The 21,300-nt window shown below is 41.9% G+C and overlaps 1 protein-coding gene across 1 annotated transcript in view; it reads left to right on the top strand.

Annotated features, from left to right (window-relative positions):
* BRINP1 (BMP/retinoic acid inducible neural specific 1) overlaps nucleotides 1-21,300 on the top strand; it is a 169,935-nt gene that overhangs the window by 133,943 nt on the left and 14,692 nt on the right. The window contains exons 6-7 of the mRNA XM_079113410.1: nucleotides 6,156-6,392; nucleotides 10,581-10,803. Coding sequence (XP_078969536.1) covers nucleotides 6,156-6,392; nucleotides 10,581-10,803 — 460 coding nt within the window. The remainder of the gene's footprint in view (nucleotides 1-6,155; nucleotides 6,393-10,580; nucleotides 10,804-21,300) is intronic.

The following is a 21,300-nucleotide window of genomic DNA, read 5'->3' as shown; positions in this document are numbered from 1 at the left end:
GGATACTGTAATTCACAGCAATAGAAACACAAACAGATGGGTAATTGACCTGCATGCCTTCATTACACTGGAGTTCAGCTTGGCTGTGTGAGCCATAAAGTCCTTTATCTGCCAGTCTGCAATCCCTGAGCTTCCACAAGGAAGGGGATCAGGACTACCTTTTGCAAAAGGTGCAGTCCTTGTTGTTCTCCCCACCTTGTATGTTCCAGAAATGGACAGAATTTGACAGGCAGAACTGAACAGGTGTGAGCCAACAGCTGGGACGCCTCCAGGGCTCAGAGATATCTACAGGGGGCCACGTTCTGAGGCAAGAGCAGGGTGGGGAAAATGTTTACCCTCAGCCAGAATAGAACCTGTATTTTCTCCCTCTTCCTTTTGGTACTGTAAGAGATCATGAACTTAATGTCTGATGAAATAGGTCAGAAAAGAGAAAATCCATAAAAATATCACTGGATTGGGTGACTGGGATTAGGAATAAAACAAAACAAAGCTGGTCAGAAGCAATCCATGATGGTCTTTGGCTGGAACAGGACCTCCATGAATCGCAAGTGTCCACGCCCGGAGCTGTGTTTGTTCAAGGCGTGCCTTGCTCTGTGGCACCTGGAGCTGTCCTCCTTTATCTATTTGGATTGTGCTCATGTTTCAAAACTCAACTGGCATCCCGTCATGACATCTCCAAGCTCATTTTCTTCCGTCTTCATAATAAATCAGTGACTTACTCGTTCTATGAAATATATTGATCAAACACCTATTATGTGCCCGGCACAATGCTCTCGTGAGGGATTATTCACCCTTTTTCTCTTGTTCTCAAATTGTATGCTTTGGTTTTGAATCTGCGAATAGCCCCTCTGTTCAGTGAGAAGACAGGAAGCACGTGTGAAATGCACTACACCTCCCCTCTGTCTCCTCCAATTCCCCATGCACGATTTTGAAGGAAGGAGGAGGAAGCTAAGACATCCCAGCCCTTTTTATTTTTTTATTTTGAGACAGGGGCTCAGTAAATTGCGTAGGGCCTCACCAAGGTGCTGAGGCTGGCTTTGAACTCTCCATCTTGCAGCCCCGCACCCCTCTGCCTCAGCCACTGGGATTACAGGTGTGCCCTGCGCCTGACAGAGATGAATCTTAATCAGAAAGGAAGGCAATGACCGGGTCAGTTCTCAACTGGAAGGCGTTCTGTTGTTGAGTCCTTTCCCCTGCTTTGTCCACTTTCTAGATTATTCTTCCAGGGGACTATCTATCCCCTAAAGACTATTTATCATTAAGAAGGTTTTCCAAGAAGTGCTCCAGTTTGGTTCCTGGAATGGATCATGATCTGATGTGGTATGGCACATCTAATTATGTCTTAGCATGCTCGGGCTGGTGTAACAAACACTGCAGCTTGCAGATCTTTATTTGTCACACTTCTGGGGGACAAAGAGGCTGATGTCACGGGGTAGCAGGAATGGTGACTGGTAGGCTCAGCTTCATGGCTTGTAGTCAGCCGCCTTCTCACTGTGTGCTTACTTGGGCTTTGCTTAATAGACAAGAATCAACTCCATGGTCTCTTCTTGTAAGGGTCCTAATCCCAGGGTGGAATCCCCTCTTTTGTGAGTTCATCCTCCCCTAATTGCAACCCTACCTCTTAAGGGACCTCCTTGGAGGGCAGGGTTTCCACACATGAATTGATTGAGGGCCAGAAACTTCCAGTCCATAGCAGGAAGCTTGTGGTTTAAGTGTTGTTTATGTATTTTCTCCCCTCATTAGTAAGTCCAGAGGTTGGTATTTCAAAATTATAAGCAAGCAAATCCTGAGTTTCAGAGAGCCTAAGGCATTGCCAGGTTGCTGTGTGCTGGAGTTGCCATGGAATATTGAGCCAGGAGTTCATCTTAGAACCTGTTTCCCCTTGGAGAGGTGGAAGGAACTTCGATTGTTTTAGAACTCAGGAGGCTGAGACAGGAGGATCCCAAGTTCAAGGCCAGTCTTAGCAACTTAGCTAAACTATGTCTCAAATTCAAAAAACAAACAAAAAAAAAACAAAAACAAAAACAAAACAAACAAACAAAAAAAAAAACAAAGAGGGCTTGGAATATGGTTCAGAGGCTGGTCACCCCTAACTTTAATCCCTAGTACCAAAGCAAAAAAAATTTAAAAATACATAAAAAAAGTTCAGTCTGATTTTCTGAATTTGAGTTGTCATTCTGTTCTCCTGTTCCTTTACTTACGGGAGTTTTAGACAGGTCACCTAATTTTCAATTCTACCAGTCCCAAAGTCTAATGAGGGCTTTGCCTCATTTACACTCTGGGATCTGTACTGGATAGACAGTCCCTTTCCTTCCCAAATTCATTCTTTAATGGAGGAGATGGAAAAAACAACAAACTTATAAAATAACATAAGCCAGCATTTAATTCTTTTAAAGAAAACAGACATTTCAATTTGGGTACTCTGGGAAAGTCTGTACTTTACCACAAGGACACCATGCAGAAATATGTGGAAAGGGTATTCCGGGTACTGGGAAGAGCAAGAGCCAAGACTCTAAGAGGAACAATGCAGACACATTGGAAGGACCGAGAAAATGGCAGAGTGCCTAGTGTGTTGTGAGTAAAGAAGAGACTGTTCGGCGATACAAAGGAGGCAGGCAAGGACATAGAGGTGGCCCATCCTGTGACAGAGAGAGAGAGAGAGAGAGAAATACGATCTCGGCACGCAAGGACTGTCTACAAAACACAGAGCATGTTGCAAGATGTATGTATTGAAGGTGGGATGGGGGCAAGGACCAAGGGGGATGGAGCGAGAGTCAGGAAAAGGAGGGAAGACGGCTTAGGGGAAAGAGGGATGCATTCAGCTTTAAAGTATAACAACATCTTTTAAAAAGTTAACGAGATTGGAGGGAAAATATTCCATATGTTCTGTGTGGGTGAGCTGGTGTTCAAATGCAGCTCTCAACCATTGCCTTCCTGAGTTTTGTGAAGTAAATTTATATGCTTGGCAATAATGGCGGCCTTTCTCTCTCTAATTTTCTCAGTTTTCCTTTCCCTGTGTATGTGTGTGTCTTTGGGAACCATGGGGACAGAATATTCCACCCCAGCCGGCAGCTGTATATCTTTCAACACTGGTTCCACAGGCCAAATCCCCCTCCAAATTATTTATGACTCCCATTGAAGCCGGCAGGATTCGGGTGCCAATCTAGGAGGTCAGCAATGGGCCTCTTTGTTGGACACAGGTCATCGGGAGACGACTCTGGCTGTGACTGCTGTGTGAACCTCCGCTGCCGTAGAAATGGTTATGTAACTTTAAACAGTAATGACATTTTGCAGAAAAGTGCTTTTTAATTGCTATGTCTTCATTATTCTCTTTTGAAATTGCCCAGGAGATTCTGCCTCAGAGACAACTCGGCATGTTCTGAGTTTCCATTTTTAAAGAGCAGCCAGTTTTGTGTTTCAGCTGCTCCCAGAAAACCCCCAACCCCAAACTTCATCTGTTTTCAGTTGCATTAAGTGGGGTAGGTAAGACTGCCTTTTGTATCCTTGCCAAATGGAGAAATGATTTGACGCAATTTTCTAAAAATGTTCTCCCCACATTCCTTTTGGGCTGGGACCAAGAATAGAATATTTTATCCCCTACAAAAGGGAGAAAGAAAATGATGAGCAAGCTAGAAAAATGGGACTGAGAATATAGTCTGTAGAGTTCCTCTAAGCAACAGAAACTTAACCCCAATCCATAGACCCAGTTGCCTACGGGGGATTGGAATCAGCTAAAAATAAATTGTGCTTTGGAAGAGAAAATGGTGATACAGATAAAATGACTCAATAATGCATACTCTGGAAGAACTGTAGACTCAAGTTTAGAAGGGACTTTACAATTTGATTTGTTCTGCCTGACCTTCTGACTTCGGTATCATACCCCTGTGCAATGGTCTTTCCAAGCAATCAATCTCGCACGGACCCCTTCCTCATGAGTATGGAGCTTACCAGCTTTGCAGCAGACTGTCGTGCAGCTGTATAGTTCTGTCCATTAGAAACTTCCTTGGAGATGCGTATGTACCTTCCCGGGCAGCCCTCTGGTTCAACAGGCACAGAATTCTGAACCCTCCTCCCTGGGATGGCTCTCTCAACCACTAAAGACCAGTTTCTGAAAATGCTCCTTTTCCAATTAAATACCTGCAGCTATTGTTCTTCCATTTATCCTGAAGGTTCTGTTGGACCCTCAAAAATTTAATCATAGTCGTGACATAATCATCAAATCATTGTCATCTTCTTCATCACAGCAAATTAGGAAAGAGATAACGTATTGTTTGCGTACCCAGGAATGTTCCAGAAAATTTGTAGTGATCTTTCTTTAAGTCTTTGTAACACTCCTCTGATGTTGGTATTACAGTGTTCTCTATCTGAACATGAAAGGAATTGGGGCCTTAGAGGCTGAATAATTTGTCTGAGAGGACTTTTGTAGTAAGAGGGACAGGACAGGTGTGATGATCAGCTCTTAACTACTACTGTGGCTTCCCGCCTTGAGGCATGCTGGACACACACTCCTCTTTATCACCATGCCCTGCTGACATGGTCATTTTACCTGCTATACCAGGACTGGTTCAAGTGATGGGGATTATTATTTTATATATATATATTTATATATATTTTCATCACATATAACTACACACACACACACACACACATAATTTGAAGGAACAAGAGGGAAAGACAAACTCTAGAAACGCGCGTGTGTGTGTGTGTACTAGCAAGGCAGAGTGTGTGCCATTTGTATTCAGCAAGTCCCTGATGAGTAGGATTAGGGGATATCTCTGAAGCATGAATGATAAAACAGAGCAATCCAAATAAGAATATGATTCTTTCCTTCAAGCTGGATACCGTTACACACATATGTATTGGAGGCTAAAGCTGTTAGCAGCTTCAGATGAGCTGGAGAGAGCCATCCCAGGTGAAGGTGCCTTAATGAGTTGAGCCACTCCAGAGTCGTCCTTCCGTTGGGGCCACATAAGGAATAAAGTGTGGTGTACTGACATTTCAAGGTAGCAGAGTGCTGGCCATGCCCACTTAGATCCTTCTCCATCACTGGCTCTCAGGATTAAGACTTTGATTATTCAAATACAGTGTAAAGATCATGCCATGCAGTCAAGAGTGCGCATTCTAAAACCGTGGACTAACTACTTGGAGGTCCTCTGTATCTTCAGTTTCAGAGCAAAGAAGAGACCATGTCCTTCCTACTGGTATTTTAGTTTTATGATCCATAAGCTTATTAAATATTTTCGTCCTCCTTGCATCACCCTCACTCTTGAAGTCTATCATCATGTACCACGACCCACAAGAGGAAACCCACATCCTCAGTTTATTCTAAAGCCCTTTGCACTCTGACCTCTCTACAACCTGTTTTCCCACAGCCATCTACCTGCTTCCCTTCAAGCTCACCTCCTTCATCCCGAGCTCCAGACGCATCTGTTATGTTTTTGCTCTTTCTGTTTCACTGTTTGGAATGTCTTTCCTGTTCTTCTAACATGGCACTCTCTTACTTGTTTTCAACCAGCCCAAATTGTGTCCCCTGCACAGGTGTCCCTGCCACCCAAGCCATGTTACCTGCAGTCTTCTGCTGCCCCGTGCTTCCCATGGCTGTCTCTGCTATAGGTCTACAGAGCTGTTGTGGTGATGTGCATCCACTGTCTAGCTCTGCTGATTATATTGGAAACTCCTCTAGGGCAAAGATTGTGTTTTTTTTTTTTTTTTCTTTTTTAATCTCCATAGACGGTGCCCAGCTCAAGTCTTGTTCTTCATAAATAGGGTTCATAAATATTTTAAGAAAGGGAAAGAAAATAAATGAAGGAAATAAAGAAAAATAAACAATAGTATTCTGCTTTCAATAAAGATTTTCTCCTCAAATGGAAAAAAGGTACGTATCAGATCTGCTGTAGTCTCAGTACTAATATAATGGAATAGAGTTATTTCAGAGATGACCAAGGTCATGACCTGAGAAGTTGAAGTAGAAGTAAAGTAACTGGAGGCCTGGCTGGCGATGCCCTGTCTGGACCTCCATAGGCCCAGACATAGTCTGGTTTCAATACACAGGGAGAAATCTAGCGGCTTTAGATTCCTGTGTATCACCTTTGGAAACTGTTAATGAAACACCTTTTTTAACCTTTCTGTTTCCCCTTCTTGCTGTTCTCAAACAGGTCTTCAGATAATCTTCCCTCAGTATCTGCAAGAGAAGTTTGTCCAGTCGGCCTTGAGCTACATCATGTGCAATGGCGAAGGGGAGTATGTGTGCCAGAGCAGCCAGTGTCGATGCCAGTGTGCCGAGGAGTTCCCTCAGTGCAACTGCCCCGTCACTGACATTCAGATCCTGGAATACACACTGGCCAATATGGCCAAGTCATGGGCCGAAGCATATAAGGACCTCGAGAATTCAGGTACAGAGCCTCAGTCAGCCTACAGCGTGAGTGGCCCTTAGCAAAGCCTGCGAGAGGGGCCTCAGCTAATGGGAATTCGGATCACTGTGAGGGAAAACTCAGTGACCCTGACTGTCACTTAAGAGGGTCCAGAGCCAGGTATAGCAGCTGACATGTAGTAGAAACTCGATAAATCTCCACTGGATGAAATAATGAATAGCACAGTCCAGTTTGTGGTCCCATGATATACTGTCTCTGTTGTCCTCAGAAGACAGAGTAAGATCACTTATGAAACCTCTGGAGAATGGAGAGTCAAATCCAGACATATCGATTCTTGGTCTGTGTGCATGTGTGTGTATAAATAAACATGCATATGTATGTATGTAAGTATATGTATGTGCAGTGTGTATCTACATATGCATACACACACACACACATATATTCAAAGCATCGCAGATTGTCAAGACTGTCAGTCACTTTTCTAGTAATTTAGTTATTTCCTGATTTTTATGGTTCAGAAAAATGAGTCATAGTGGAGGAACATCAGGTCACCCAAGGTCATAAAAAGGGCTAAGGTCTAAAGTTGACTCTGCCTTTGTGAAACTTTGAGTTTTATCCGAAAGTCAGGCATTAACGTTGCAAACATACAAGTGGTCATGACATTTCAAGTGTCCATGCATAGAGGAGAAGCTGCTGTCAGCAAACCACATTGAGTGGGGAGTTCATGTGACCAGTACAACTAGGAAAGGCCACGTTGAAGAAGAGAAGAAGTCTAAGCATCTGACTGTAGTTCAGGATCCAAAGGAGCAAGTAGGCAGAGGGGGATGTACAAGGTGACCTGTGATGTGGAGTAGGAGGTGGTATCAACATAAGACAGAAATGTTCAGAGATGCAGATAGTTAGAAGGGAAGAGTAGCAGGGTTTGATGTAGTATTGGATATGATAGTTGAAGAGAAAAGGCACTGAGACAATGTTGAGAAGCCTTGTTTAGATATGCCTGTTAGTTAAGTTGCCAGATAGTGGTACCCCTCACTGAGCTAGAAGGTTTGGAGACAAGACAACATGCTCAATTTTAGTCATGATAAGCTTGAGAGTCCACGGCATTTCCAGGAAGAGATGCCAAGGAGATAGCATATAATAGTGCTCAAACATTTATTAAATGAATGGACCTGTGTATAGGGCATTAATTCTTCTAACATCACAAACCTTAAATCTGTTAAAAACAGCTGCGTGAAAGCAAGTGGTGGTATTTCCATCTTACAGAGCAGAGAGGACACGAAGACTCAAATCTTCCCCAAGGTTACACAGTTAGTAACTGACAGCCTTGGTAATGGAATCCCTGATTCCAAATCCAGTGCTCACAGCAGCTTTTGCAACTTATTAATTCTGCTTTACCCCCCAGGCCTTAGTTCCCTCATCTGATAAATGAAAGGACATGTTTGTATTTTTAATATTTGAATTTATGAAAGTCTTTAGCCCAAAAAGCCCTTTGATCAAACAAAATCTTACCTTGGAGCCACTGTGTACCACAGATAAAAGCAGAGCTTCATGGAGCAGCATTTGAAAATGACTGGTTTCTGTGAACGTGGAGCCCCCGTCCGGCACTGGGAGCGCAGGAGTAATCAGGAATTCTGCTTTCACAGGGTCGGGCAGCTCGACTGGAGCTGTGGAGGTCCATGAACCTGCGCCCATGAGTCTATTTAAAATCCGGGGAATCCATGAAAGAGGTTCATGATGAAAACGTATTATGATGATTATTTGGTCTCAAATGAAAAAAGCATTTGATAAAATGCTTTTGCAAAGAAATTTTACTGATTGCTAAAAAGCAGAGGGGAATGTAGGATGTATTCTCTAGCAGTCAGGAACTTTAATTCCCAAGGAACAGAAACCACTTTGAGTGGGTGGGTGAGGAACCAGAAAGTTTAGATGCTGCAGGATAAGGAGATGATTTATGTTGCACTTTCTCTCCATAAGGCACACGTTTCCTCTAGATGCCCTGTAATTATATCCATTCGAAATGGTTTTGACCAGTAAGATAGATTCATCCACTCATACTTGGGTCTTTGACTTGTGCTGGAATGTGTTCCTTCTGCTCATTTTCAGCTCTCACCCTAATGTCTCAGCCTCTGGTAATTTGGAGGGTAGCCAACAGGACCTATTTTCTAGAAAATAAGGTCTGTACTTCTGTCTTTTGAGGAGAATCTCTTCTCCTTTTAGTCAAGAAACTTAAAACATGAAACTTTTAAATTCTGTTTTCCTATCAAATCTTAATTTGAGTTCACTGAAAGGGCTGTTACCCCTTTGAGGTTAACAGAACTCTCTATACAATGAGCTATGTGTCTTCCACGGAAGTGAGGCTGGCAGAGAGAGCATGGGTCATTAGGGGTGGCCTCCTACCTCCAGGCAGCTCATTAAACAAGTCAATCAGTGCAGACCTCTGAGTTCTCTTGTAATGTTATTCAGGTTTCCATTACTGTGACAATATACCTGAGATAATCAACTTAAAGGAGAAAAGGTTTATATTTGACTTATGGATTTAGAGACTTCTAGCCATCACCACTTGGCCTATTGTTTTGGGACCAAGTACATCATGGTGGAAATGTCTGGTACATGAGGCCTCTTCATTTTATGATGGTGGAAAGTAAAAGAAAAGAAATATCTCTAAACGCCTAACTGCCTCCCACTAGGCCCCACCTTATAAAGATTATATATATATACATATTTTAATCCAAGAACTGGCCTTTTCTCCTGAAAAATGATCAGTTCTTTAAGTCTTTAATTTTCCCAGTATTTGGAGGTGGATGGTGGGGCTGGTGTGGAGGGAAGTGTTAGACTAGCAAGCGGATCTCAGGTTTTGAACCTGGCTCTTGTGGCTCATCAGCTGGATTATATCCAGAAAATCATGGCCCACCATGGGCTTCAGTTTTCCAATCCCCGATGGAGAACCAAACTACATCATTTCTAAAAGTGTGTCAAATTGTAGCCCATGATGATTTCTGAAACTCAACATCACAAACCGAGATGGAAACCTTCACCAAAAGGACGCAAGAGTCCCAAGAGTTTGTCACCATATTTCTACCTGTGCCATTCTTCCCACTCTCTCCCTTTCTCTCTCTCTCTCTCTCTCTCTCTCTCTCTCTCTCTCTCTCTCTCTCTGTACTGGAGATTGAACCCAGGGGCACTTAACCACTGAACCACATCCCCATCCCTTTTATATTTATTTTTAAATTTTTAATTTTTTTTATTTTAAAATATTTTTAGTAGTAGATGGACACAATACCTTTATTTAATTTATTTTTATGTGGTGCTGAGGATTGAATCCAGTACCTCATGCTAGACTAGTGCTCTACCACTGAGCTACAGCCCCAGCCCTGTATTTTTTATTTTGAGACAGTGTCTCACGAAGTTGCTGAGGCTGACTTTGAACTTGTGATCCTCCTGGCTCAGCCTCCTGAGCCACCAGGATCATAGGCATGCACCATCACCTGTTGTCACCATCCCTAAAGCTGGGGTTTTCAAAATGTGAGATGATAGATTCAACTTCACATAATTCTTGTGCGTCTGAATGGGGAGGATCATCCATTTCAGGTCTGTCAAACCTTCATATTACATCAAAGAAAAATTTTCCATTTCGTGCTAATATGCCTTTAACACCTCTCTAACACATGCTAATTTTCTATATTTTAAAATGAAAAAAGGCATAAGGTTTTGATCACTTAGCAGGCAACAGTATCTGACTAGAATCTATTCATATTGTTTTCTTCAAGTTTATTTTTATAGCTACCATTCTACTGAAGGCTTGCAATAGTGATTTTCAATGTTGAATTGCATAAAAAAGTTTTGCTTCAATTTTTAATTTTTAAATTAAATTTTAATTTTTAATTTTTTAACTGTGGTGATTTGATTCAAAGATAATGTTGAGTATACGTGCAAATGAGATGTGAATATTTTCCTAAAGTTGGCATTCCAATGCAGAAGTCTGGGAAAGCCTGTCTTAAACAAGGATGCAACATGAGGTTGCATGTCATTAAAAAGCACAGTGGCTTTTGCCTGCCTCACAGGAAAGCGGGCTTGTGCAGTGCTGCATGGGCCTTGGACAAGTTGGTTTCATTTGCAAACCTTCTGCATTAAGAGGCAAGGCTTTGTTAGAGGCTTCTGATGGGTGTGGTCATGCTTAGCCCTTCTCTCTTGACCTTTGTCTCCTGCTAGATGAGTTTAAGTCATTTATGAAGCGTCTCCCCAGCAACCACTTTCTGACCATCGGTAGCATCCACCAGCACTGGGGCAATGACTGGGACCTGCAGAACCGCTACAAGCTCCTGCAGAGCACCACAGAGGCTCAGAGGCAAAAGATCCAGCGCACTGCCCGCAAGCTCTTTGGCCTCAGTGTACGCTGCCGCCACAACCCCAACCACCAGCTGCCTAGAGAGAGGTATGTGCTGCCCCACCTCGGTTCCACAGGCACCCATCGGGCGCCTGGTGTTTCTGAGATCACGTCTGCTTATTGCAGAGGGAAATGCAATGCAGATGGTGCATCTGGGGTGGTTAGCAAGGTCTCCTGTGTTTCAGATCAGCAATGCCTCTGGCTTCTCACCCCTGGCTCTGGCCATACTGGATTTCGCATGGGTTCCTGAACATACAGTTGACTCTCCAAATCAACACGTTCTGCATTCACCAATTCTACTAATCCTGAATCGAAATATTTGGGGAAAAAATTGCATCTGTACTGAACATGTTGAAACTTCTGTTCTTGTCATTATTCCCTAAACAATACAGTACCACAACGATTTACATAGCATTTACATTGTATTATGAATTATAAGTAACCTGAAATGATTGAAAGAATGCAGGAAGATATGCATAGATTATGTGCAAATATCACTGCCTTTTGTATAAGGCATTTGAGCGTCCATTGATTTTGATATCCATGGCAGTCCTAGAACCAGTCCCCCAGGGCTGCTAAAAGAAATTGCACCATGAACTTCTAGCCTTCGGCTCCTTTCTGATTCATCGGACTGAGGAAGAGAAGTAACACCAGCCCTAACAGCTATGTGACCTTATTCTGGTGGCTTCAAAAGTAGTATCTATTTAATTTTAAAATTATGTGACAATGTAGATTTTAACATTCCCATCTTAATGGTAAAAGTGTTGGGTTAACTGATTAGTCAGTCAACTTATTTATTGAGGAGTTTTCATCAGACTCTGGAGTGAAATGAGATAAATGGGACACCTATAGCTAATCATTTAAGGAGGCCTCAGTGGCCAGGTCCCTGAGGGGGTCCTCACCTAAGAGCACATGCCTCCTTAAGAGCCTAGCTGCCCCACTTGCCTCTCCTAGGCCCAGCCCTGCCCTGGATGGACCAGGTATTCAGATGGATGCGGGGAATAGAGAGAAGGACAGGGCGCATGCCTTCACAGAGTTAAGGCTCACTGCCTCTCAGGCACACACAAGAAGGGAGCCAGGATGCAGATCTGGGTCTCCCAGGGAATTTCAGGTTTGCTGCTGGGAGTTGTTTGTGGTGGTGACTCCAGGGTTTCTATGAGGACATTGCAGGACAGCAGGAAGTTAGTGGTGAGGGTTCACCACCCTGATTCATCAGGAGCAGCTCTGCTTTTGTTCATTTCATGTGTGAGGATCTAGCTTTCGATTTATTTAAAAAGAAGTCCACTGTTTAAGAGAATGAGCCAAGACAAACTCACTTTTCAGGCTTCATCAGCTGTATGTACCTGTGTGTTTGTGTGTGTGTGTGTGTGTGTGTGTGTGTTACATATATAAATTTGCTGCCCTCTTGTACAGTCCTGGAAACTGAAGTTCAAAGCCGGAAGAAACCAAGTAGTTGGTTCAAAGCTACAGTGTAAATCAGTGGTTCTCAAATGAGTGACTTTTTTACCCAGGGGCATTTGGACATGTCTGAAGACATGCTTGATTGCCCTAGCAGGGTAGTGGGTACTGTTGTGCAAGGAGGTCTCCAGAACAAAGAATTTGCTAACTTCAAAGGACACTGGAAAACTTCATGTAAAGGGAAGAGACAGGATTCCACCTGCATCTTATGCTCTCAACACCTGCTCTGCTGTCACTCAGGATTTAAAACCCACTGGATCCTTTAAGGCAGACCCTCCAACCTAACCATCCTGTCCATGTACCTCCTTCGTCTCATCTTTCTGACTCAGAGCTATGCTGCCTTCCCAGCGATATCTTGTATAATTGTATCAGCCAATACAGAAGGCTTCTTCTCATTTCCCATTATGTAATAACACTTTCCTTAGGTGTCTTTTCCTCTCTTTTCCCCTATTTTGAAATAGTTTCCCTATACCCTTATATGTACTCATTTCTGCTTCCTCCAGTCCTTCCAATTCTGAGCCTGTGGCTTTGTACCTGGTTTGCAATAATTATTTTGTGAATCAAGTAGATTTTTTTCTGCCAGTCTTGCTTGTTACAGAGCTGCTGAACCTGGCACTAACAATGCGGTCCACTTACAAAATGGCTTTCTTGTCATGTGCAACAGATGCCCCCAGTGCTACCATGAATGTGTCTCTGAAAGCAGCCTTCTCTTTGATGCCTCGGTCATCTGCCACATGACCAGCATGAGACAGGGGACCCAGAAATGAACACAGTGTGCAATGTGAGAAAGATGTCTTTTACAGCAGGAGTACTGAGGTGTCCTGCTGGTCTTCAGGAGAACGTACCTGTATGTTTCAGTTTGCGAGGACTGAGATAACTGTGTAGCACAGAACCGGTGGCTTAAATAGCAGAGGTTTATCTTCTCACAATCCTGATAGCCAGAAGTCCAAGATCAAGATGTTGGCAGGTTGGTTTCTTCTGAGGTCTCTCTCTTTGGCTTGTAGATGGCATTCTTCTTCCTGTGTCTTCATAAGGTGTTTCCACTGAATGCATCTGTGTCCTAATCTCCTTAAAAGGACACCAGTCATACTGAATTAGGTGTTACCTGTATTAACCTCTTTTACTACTTTAAAGACTCTGTCTGCAAATTCTTTCATGTTTTGAAGTACTGGGAATATAGGACCTCAACAGTGGAACTGGGGAGGGGTGGTAATTCAGCCCATAACACCGTAAAGGTAGATCGGGTTGGACACTTGGGTCAAGAAACTGTGCATCCTAAGGACTAATGATGCTGAATGCAAATCCGATTGAGGAGAGAAACACTGAGCTGTTACCAGGCTTCAAACAGATGCATCTGTCAGTTTTGTTAATTGCCACTTCAGAGAAGGGAGTGCAGGGTCCAAGTCAAAAGGCACTGAGCAGGCATGTATATTAAAAATAAGAAGCATCTCCAGAGCCTGGCATCACTGGGCATGCCCTGGACAGGCATTAGAATGGAGGAACGAGGGACAGAATGGGGTATTGGGAAGAACACCCAGGCAGAGTCAGGGAGCCTGATTTTGAGATTATGCCCCACCATTAGTAAACTGTGTCACCTTTGACAAGTCACTTCTCTTTTGTGAGCACAGGTGTCCACTTTTGTGAATAAGTCTCTGCTCCTCCTGTGCAAGTTTTTAGGTGTCAATAGCTAGAAATGTGCTGTCATCTCTGGGACCTTCAAATAAAGAACTCTGGGTGATGTCCTTGTTCTCCTGAGATGAGAAAGCTTACCCTAATCCTCACATCGTGCCTGCATTCACCTGGAGAGGATGCCTGGAATGCCGCCACAGGCAAGTCACTCAATTATATTCATTTAAGGAGCATTGAATGTTGCAGCGACAGGAGTGGGAACACATGAAAACTAGACTCTGAAGGCTTCCAGGACAGCTGGACTTCCTTGGCCTTGCTGTGGGTTGCTTCCTGACATCTGAATCAGAGGCTCTAATGAGCATTTCTCACACCAACGGGGCACCTGTCTGCCATGGAGCAGTCCAGACAGAGGTTTAACACTGAGAACCTTGGGCCACCTCTAGCTGAGCAAGTTTGTATTTGCAAATGAACTGATGGCTCAGCTTCAATTTGTCTGCTTGTTGAACTCTGTAGGAGACAGAATGCTCTGAGCAGGTGTCATTAATGCAACAGGTGCCACGGAAGTTTTTTATTTGTCTCACAGAGGGGTGGTGTTGCAGCAGGACAGGAGAAGGAAGGAGCAGAGGGCACTGGCTGCACATTGATGGGTGGAAATCCTGGCTGTATCCTGTCACTTACCAGCCATAGGGCTTTGTGTAAGTGCCTGTACCTCATTTGCAAAATGGGATAATGACTTGCCTTCAGGTTTAGTATGAGGATTAAGATTTTAAAAATTAAAGATCCTAGTAAAGTACCTGACACAGTGAAAAGGAAAGAAGAAAGAGAGAGAGATAGAAAGAAAGAGAGAAAGGTGCTTTATGTTCTAAACTCCAAGCATCATACGTGAATTAAACAAATTCTTTCACTCACATAGCTTGATAATGAGGCACTCTTCTATTCTTTCACCATATACAGTTGGCCAAAAACCTAGCCCAAGTGGAAGATCCGAATGCTGGGAGATGTAATTCATTGCAGGGATTCGGGGGAGTTCTTTTTTTTTTTTTTTTTTTTTTTGAAATTAAGTTCATAGGAGAAAATGAGTACCTTGGAGACAGAGATAACTGTACCAGATAGAGGGCAAATAAGATGAATAATAACAATCACAAAGCAATACCAATAGCAACTGTTTTTAACAGGCAACTGAGATGGCTGTGTGTAAAGATTCGGGAATTGGAGTGCCAGAATTGATAGCCCATCTCTGTCACCTTATGTTTTTATTCTGGGGGAAGTTACTGACATCCTTGAGTCCCCATTTCCTCATCTATAAAATAGGACTAATAACAGTGCCCACGTCATAGGTTTATTTTGAGGATTAAATGTTTACACCCACATCAAGCACTTCCTGTGATGACTGATTTATGGAAAACACTCAGTCCATGATAGCTACTTCTCACTGTTTTTTTCCAAACACTGACATTTGCATGCGAATTTCTGATCACATGGTGATCACGCAATGAGACAAACTGTTGAGGATGATGGCATATATATTTTTTTTTTATCTGATCCTCATTCTGTCACCATGAAGTAGATACTGTTGGACCCATTTTATAGAACAAGGAACTGATAGGCAGAGATGTAACTAGTTTATCCAAGGTCACATGGGATTAGAATTATCTTGCTGATTCTACTGGTGGGATTCTTGGTCAAGACCCCTGTGTACAGAAGCAAGAGCTCCTGTTTTCTAACCAGTGTGCAGCTTCAAAGAGGGGTTCTGTGCTGTGGTTGGGGCCTCCTGGTGTGAGTGTGTGCTGAGGCCAAAGGCAGGGCAAGCTCACCAAGGTTGGGCAGGTATGGACTAGGATTGAAGAAGTCTGGTGTCCTGAGATTCAGGAAACATCTGGAATAAGCCTGACTGTCACCTGCAATTGTGAAGCCAAATACAAATACAAGTCAAATACAAGTCAAATACAAATACAAGTCAAATACAAGCAGATTCCCAAGTAGACACATTTCCTAGAGGTCACAGGAAGAGGCCTGTCTCAGTTTAGGCCGACTGAACAGACATGTGCTGAGCATTTACTATGGGCTAGGTTTTATATGCACCATGATAAGTGAGATCCTTCCACCCTACAAAGCCCAGTGCTTGCTAAGATGAGAGTAGCAAGGCTGAAACCAGACTACCCCTGCTGATGGGGGATTAAACACCCAACCAAATATTTATGGGATTCCCATCATGTGTGCAATTATACGTGAGATTCTGGGGACACTATGATGGACTTCTGTTAGCTTACAGGGGAGTTGGCCCTTGTGTCAGGGCATGGTATTGTAGTTGGACACATCAAGGGAAGGCGAGGACCCTTAAGGAAGTCTTTGTGCATTGTTTCACCAGGACATCCTTGAGTTATGAAGAGTTAAAAAGAGGAAAAGACAGGAGATAGACTTTGAGTTTTCTCACTGCCATTACTAGACACTGAGACTTTGTAAGCCTTGTTTTTCTCAGCTGTATAATAGACGTAATGATTTCTGCATACTGCCTCAGAGGGTCACTATCAGGGTAGCCATAGATGATGAGTAGACTAGTCAATTCTGAGAGCTGTATAGAAGGGGACTATGCAAGCTAGGTGAACTTGAAACCAAGCTTATAGGGAGAAAAATGAAGCTAAGTTCAGGTCTAAGTGAACATTTAATAAATAACATTTCCAAAGCACTCACCATGCACCAAGCACTATCCTGACTTTTACCTCATATAATCATCTGAACAATCCTGTGAGATAGCCCTGATTCATCCCATTATATAAATGGGCAAATTAAGGCATAGAGATGTTAAATGACCTGGTAAAGATTATACATCAGGCAAAAGGTAGGATTCAGACTTAGGAAGGATGAGTTCCTGTAACTTCTACCCTATTTTACCCATTCTAGGGTTAGATGATACTAGGTGTTCAGATGGCAAGTACCAAGACTGAAAATTGCATCTTGATCTTAGAAATCACCTCTTATTACAAAAGGGAGAGGGAGGGAAGGAGGAAAGTTGAAATGATGGTGTGAACAGGGGAAGAAGAAAAGAGGGAGGGAGAAAAAGGAAAGAAGAAAGAAGGTAAGAAGGGAGAAAGAAAATAAGCACAAAATAATGTTGGGAAATGCTGAATTCCATTGACTTTGGTGCAATACCACAAATGTTTACTGACCACCTGATCTTCCAGCCCTGCTTAAAGGCATTTAAAGATACGAGCCAACAGTGTTTTTGTCCTTAAAACATCATTGTCTAGCCTCTAGATGTGTTGAAACGAACATTGTTTGGGAAGCAAGGGACCTGAGTTCAAGTCACCCCTGCAAGCGTGGGGTGCAGGTTGATAGTGAACAATGTTGCTCTCTTTTAAATAGAAGAGCTCTTCAACTCTTTTCTCTATAGAAATTCTGAACTAAAACTCATTTGGGAAAATAAAGTGATTTTTTTTTTCCTAAAACAATTTGAAGACAATGGGTCTTAATTATCTCAGAGGTCCTTTCCAACACTAGAAGAAATAACACTCAGAGAGAAGGAGAGAATAATAGTTCAATTGAGAAATATTGGGAGAAGGTCAGTAATCGAATCTTTGAGCAGCTTTGCTTTCAGAAGATGCTAATTAGTCAATTTTAATGAGTAGCTTATAGTTCAAACTAAGATCTTTTGCCTGAAATTACAACAGCCTCTTAACTAAGTCTCTCAGAATCTACTCTGATCACTTCCCAATTTACGTTCCAAAAAGGCCCTCAGAATTATTACTTAACAAGCAAATTCAATCTTGTTCTGTCCTTGCTTTAAACCTTTTGGTGACTGCTCAATTGCTTTTGGTAGAAAAAGCAGAATTTTAAGGTGACCTACAGATCCGCCATTATCTGCCTGCCTACACCTCTTACATCATGTTTGACACCTGTTCTTGGCTGGTCAGCCACAGCCCCATACTTGGCTTTCTGTTCACTGAATGTATGCTCCTCACACCCACCCCATGGGTACCATACAGTCTGCTCCTTTTACCGGGAACATGTCTACCTCTTTCCATTACTTTCTCTTTCCCTTGAAGCAGTAGCTTCTACCCTTCCTTTACATCTCAGCACCAATGTTTCTTCCTCAGAAACAGGTTTGCTCCATTGAAAGCCTTTCTCAGGACTTTCTTTTATGTACTTTCTTGACATTCCAACTTCCCAGTCAAATTGAAAGTCTCAGTTTACCATTATATCTTTTTGTATCTTTGTCTGTCTCCCACATGAGACATAACTTATAACTTCCTAGCACAGTACCTGGAACACAGTAGGTACTCAAAAAACTTTGTTTAATTGATAGAGAAGTAGATTATTTTCTATTGAGATTGTGGCCCAAAGGTATGTTGGCGTACCCTTCTGAAAATTGAGTCTATAAGCATATAAGTAATCTAGGGATTTTTCTACATCTGTTGAATATGTAATCTCTTCTTCGTTCACCAATGAAGAAAACTAAGACCAAGGAAGTGAAATGACTTGTCCAAGTTCACTGGGGAATTTCTGAAGGGACCATGGCTAAAATTCAGGTCATCAGACTAACAGTGTAGGCACTTGGTAAAATGGAAACCACAAATGGAGATTTTAGCTGACCTGGATCCAAATCCCACAAGTATCTCTGGATAATCCTGTTACTTTGGGAAATTTTCCTTATTGGGGAAAATTTAAAAAGAGGATCAAAGAGACACTTCTCAGAGCTTATTCAATTCAGTAAAATGAAGCAAAATTCATATAAGGTTTATGTAATGTTGGTGTGATTTGATGTTTCTTTCCTAAGTCTTGCTATCACCTGACGTTTTAGAGATTATAGCATTGTGAGGCAAAGCAGATCCATGGAAGATTAACTTGATGGCAGTCAGTATAATTATTTGCATTTTCCAGTGACTCTTGCTCTTTGGTTTATTTTTACTTCTCAAATTCACATGGCCTTGACCTGGCAGTCCAGGCTGCAGCCAAGAACAATGTAATTATGTATTGTCAAGATGAAACTTTCTGAGAGGCATCAACCTCAGGCTCCAATCTTGGGGCCATAGCTTCTGAACCCATGTCAGCTGTTAACGTATTTCCCAATCCATCCCGTGTTTAATTGGTTACTATACAAAGATTCTGGCCACCAGAATAATTGCTACTGCTAATCAGATGACCCACAATCTCCACTATGTTTTTTATTCTTCTCTCTGAACTGTATACTTCTTATCTCTGGATTGATTCTCCATGCTTTCCTGTAGTGGGACAAAAGGATGTGGCTTCTTTACATTTTACTGCACCTGCCACTTATTAGGTGCATAACCTCCACAAGTCTCTAAACCAAGCCCTCTGTTTCCTCATCTGTAGGCAGGATGAGATCAGCTATCCTATGGAGTTGGTGTCCCATTGATTTTCTGTGATGGAAGTGATAAGTCTTCATAACCTTTAAAGAAATGCACAGATATAGCATGAATATAACCAAGTGCAGTAATAAGCTCTGAGGGTTTGATGGTGATACTGTTTCTGCTTCCAAAAAAAGTAGATGTTTCTGTTGTATAAGACAAAGCTTGATTTTACCAAAATTAAACCCTATAGGGGAGCGGCAGTAGAACTTTGATTCTTACAACTCTTAAGTCTGACAGGCTAGGGTGTGTGGCTACCATTTACATTTCCATGTAAATTAGGCCCAGTACGAAGGTATCCAAACTTCAGGTTCCTAATTAGTATGTTGGAGATGATAGCAATACCTAATCTAAAAGACCCAGTAATATTACTTATATCACATATGGCACCTTTAGCAAGTAGTCAAAAATCAAAGGCAAGACTCCTTGTCAGACAAACTTGGAGACTGAAAGTTTTCAGTGAATTGAAAGAATGAAATTAAAGGAGGAATGAAATTAAAATATTTTATATATATACCTATATATATGGCATTCATGCTACATATAAATAAATCATTTTGTTGTAACTTAAATCTTAAATTCTACAAAGATGCATTCCTTAGCTAGACTTTGAAAATAGAACTAAAAACTCTTTTGAAAGTATTGGTATATTCTGTTTTGCCTTGTACTGGTTTTTTGTATAAATTACACTCATAGTCATATAATATTTCCCACCTCAGATTATACAAAGTGAAGCAACAGTTTAGACACTTAAGAAACCATTTCAGTGTGTCTAGATTTTTATAATCCCTCCCAATCTTTCTCAGTTACTTCCTGTTTCTTCACATTGATGACCATTTTTGTTAGTAACTGATCTTTATAGAATTTTCTAACACAATTCAAATGAACTTTCACAGAGAAGAGCAACTCACACACTGCTGATTTATTTTACTCTTAATTTCATGATATACTAATCGCAGATACTGTTACCAGGAACTGAAGTTCCACTGATCAACTTCACTAAAATCAGGAGACAGAGGTTGGTAAAGAATATAGGTTATTGACAGCCAGCATTGAGGAAGACAGAGGAGACTTTTCTGTCTCAACTCTTCATCTTTGAGGTACTCAGGAGTGCGAACAGCCTTGAGAAGGGGTATAGTGGGACACAAGATAGGAAATATACATACATAGATTCAGCCGGGCTGGACTCCTCAGAAGTGCCTCAAGGTCTCAATTTTCCTGGGGTCCTCCTGAGGCAGAGGGCAGCTCTGCCCTCCATTCCCCAAAGAGGAAACGCTCGACACCAAAAAGCCGTTCTCAGAAAGTTGGTTAAAAAAAGAAAAAAACTTTAAAAAAAGAGTTGCTTTTAATTTTTTTTATTTCGTTTGTTTTAATTAGTTGTACATAACAGTAGAATACATTTATACATTTTGATAGAGCATACATAAATAGAGTGTGATCGCTCATTTTTCTGATTATACATATTGCAGGGTCACATCGGTCATGCAGTCATACGGTACATGAGATAATAATGTCTCTTTCACTCTACTATCATTCCTTCCTCCATACCCACTCCTGAGTTGCTTTTAATTTTAAAGGGACTCTGTTCCAATACAACTGGCATAAACAGGTCCAGGAATAAAGAAACTCAGTAAGTTTGTCTGTTATTGATGGAAACAGAAGTGTGTGGGACCTAAAGAGCACACCAGCCAGGAGCACTCTGTGTCATGAGCATCGATGCCACATTTATCTGATGGAAGGGGGACTGCCAGTTTCCTGGCAATCGCTTACATAAAGGTCAGTTTCAAGAGCTTGTCCTGTTGAAGACTGAAGCTCTTATTCTTAGTAACTTGCCCCTAGGAGTGGAGCAAATTGCTTCAGGTCATATAACAAGAAAAAAAAGAATGACAAAAATCATGGACACATATTGACTATATTATTATGCAGCAGATATAGTATTAAATGCCTTACATGAATTAACTCATTTAATTCCTACAACAGCCCTATAAAATAGGTACAATTATGCTTCACATATCATAGAGTCTGAATAATAATCAAGATAAATGATCCAAGAGAAGAGAAGGAAGCTATTCCAATTGTGGAGATTGGAGAA

This window comes from Sciurus vulgaris (genome assembly GCF_902686455.1).
Source record: "Sciurus vulgaris genome assembly, chromosome: 15".
Lineage (NCBI taxonomy): Eukaryota > Metazoa > Chordata > Mammalia > Rodentia > Sciuridae > Sciurus > Sciurus vulgaris.
The sequence above is the reverse complement of the archived record's forward strand: the minus strand, read 5'-3'. Positions and strand labels throughout refer to the sequence as shown.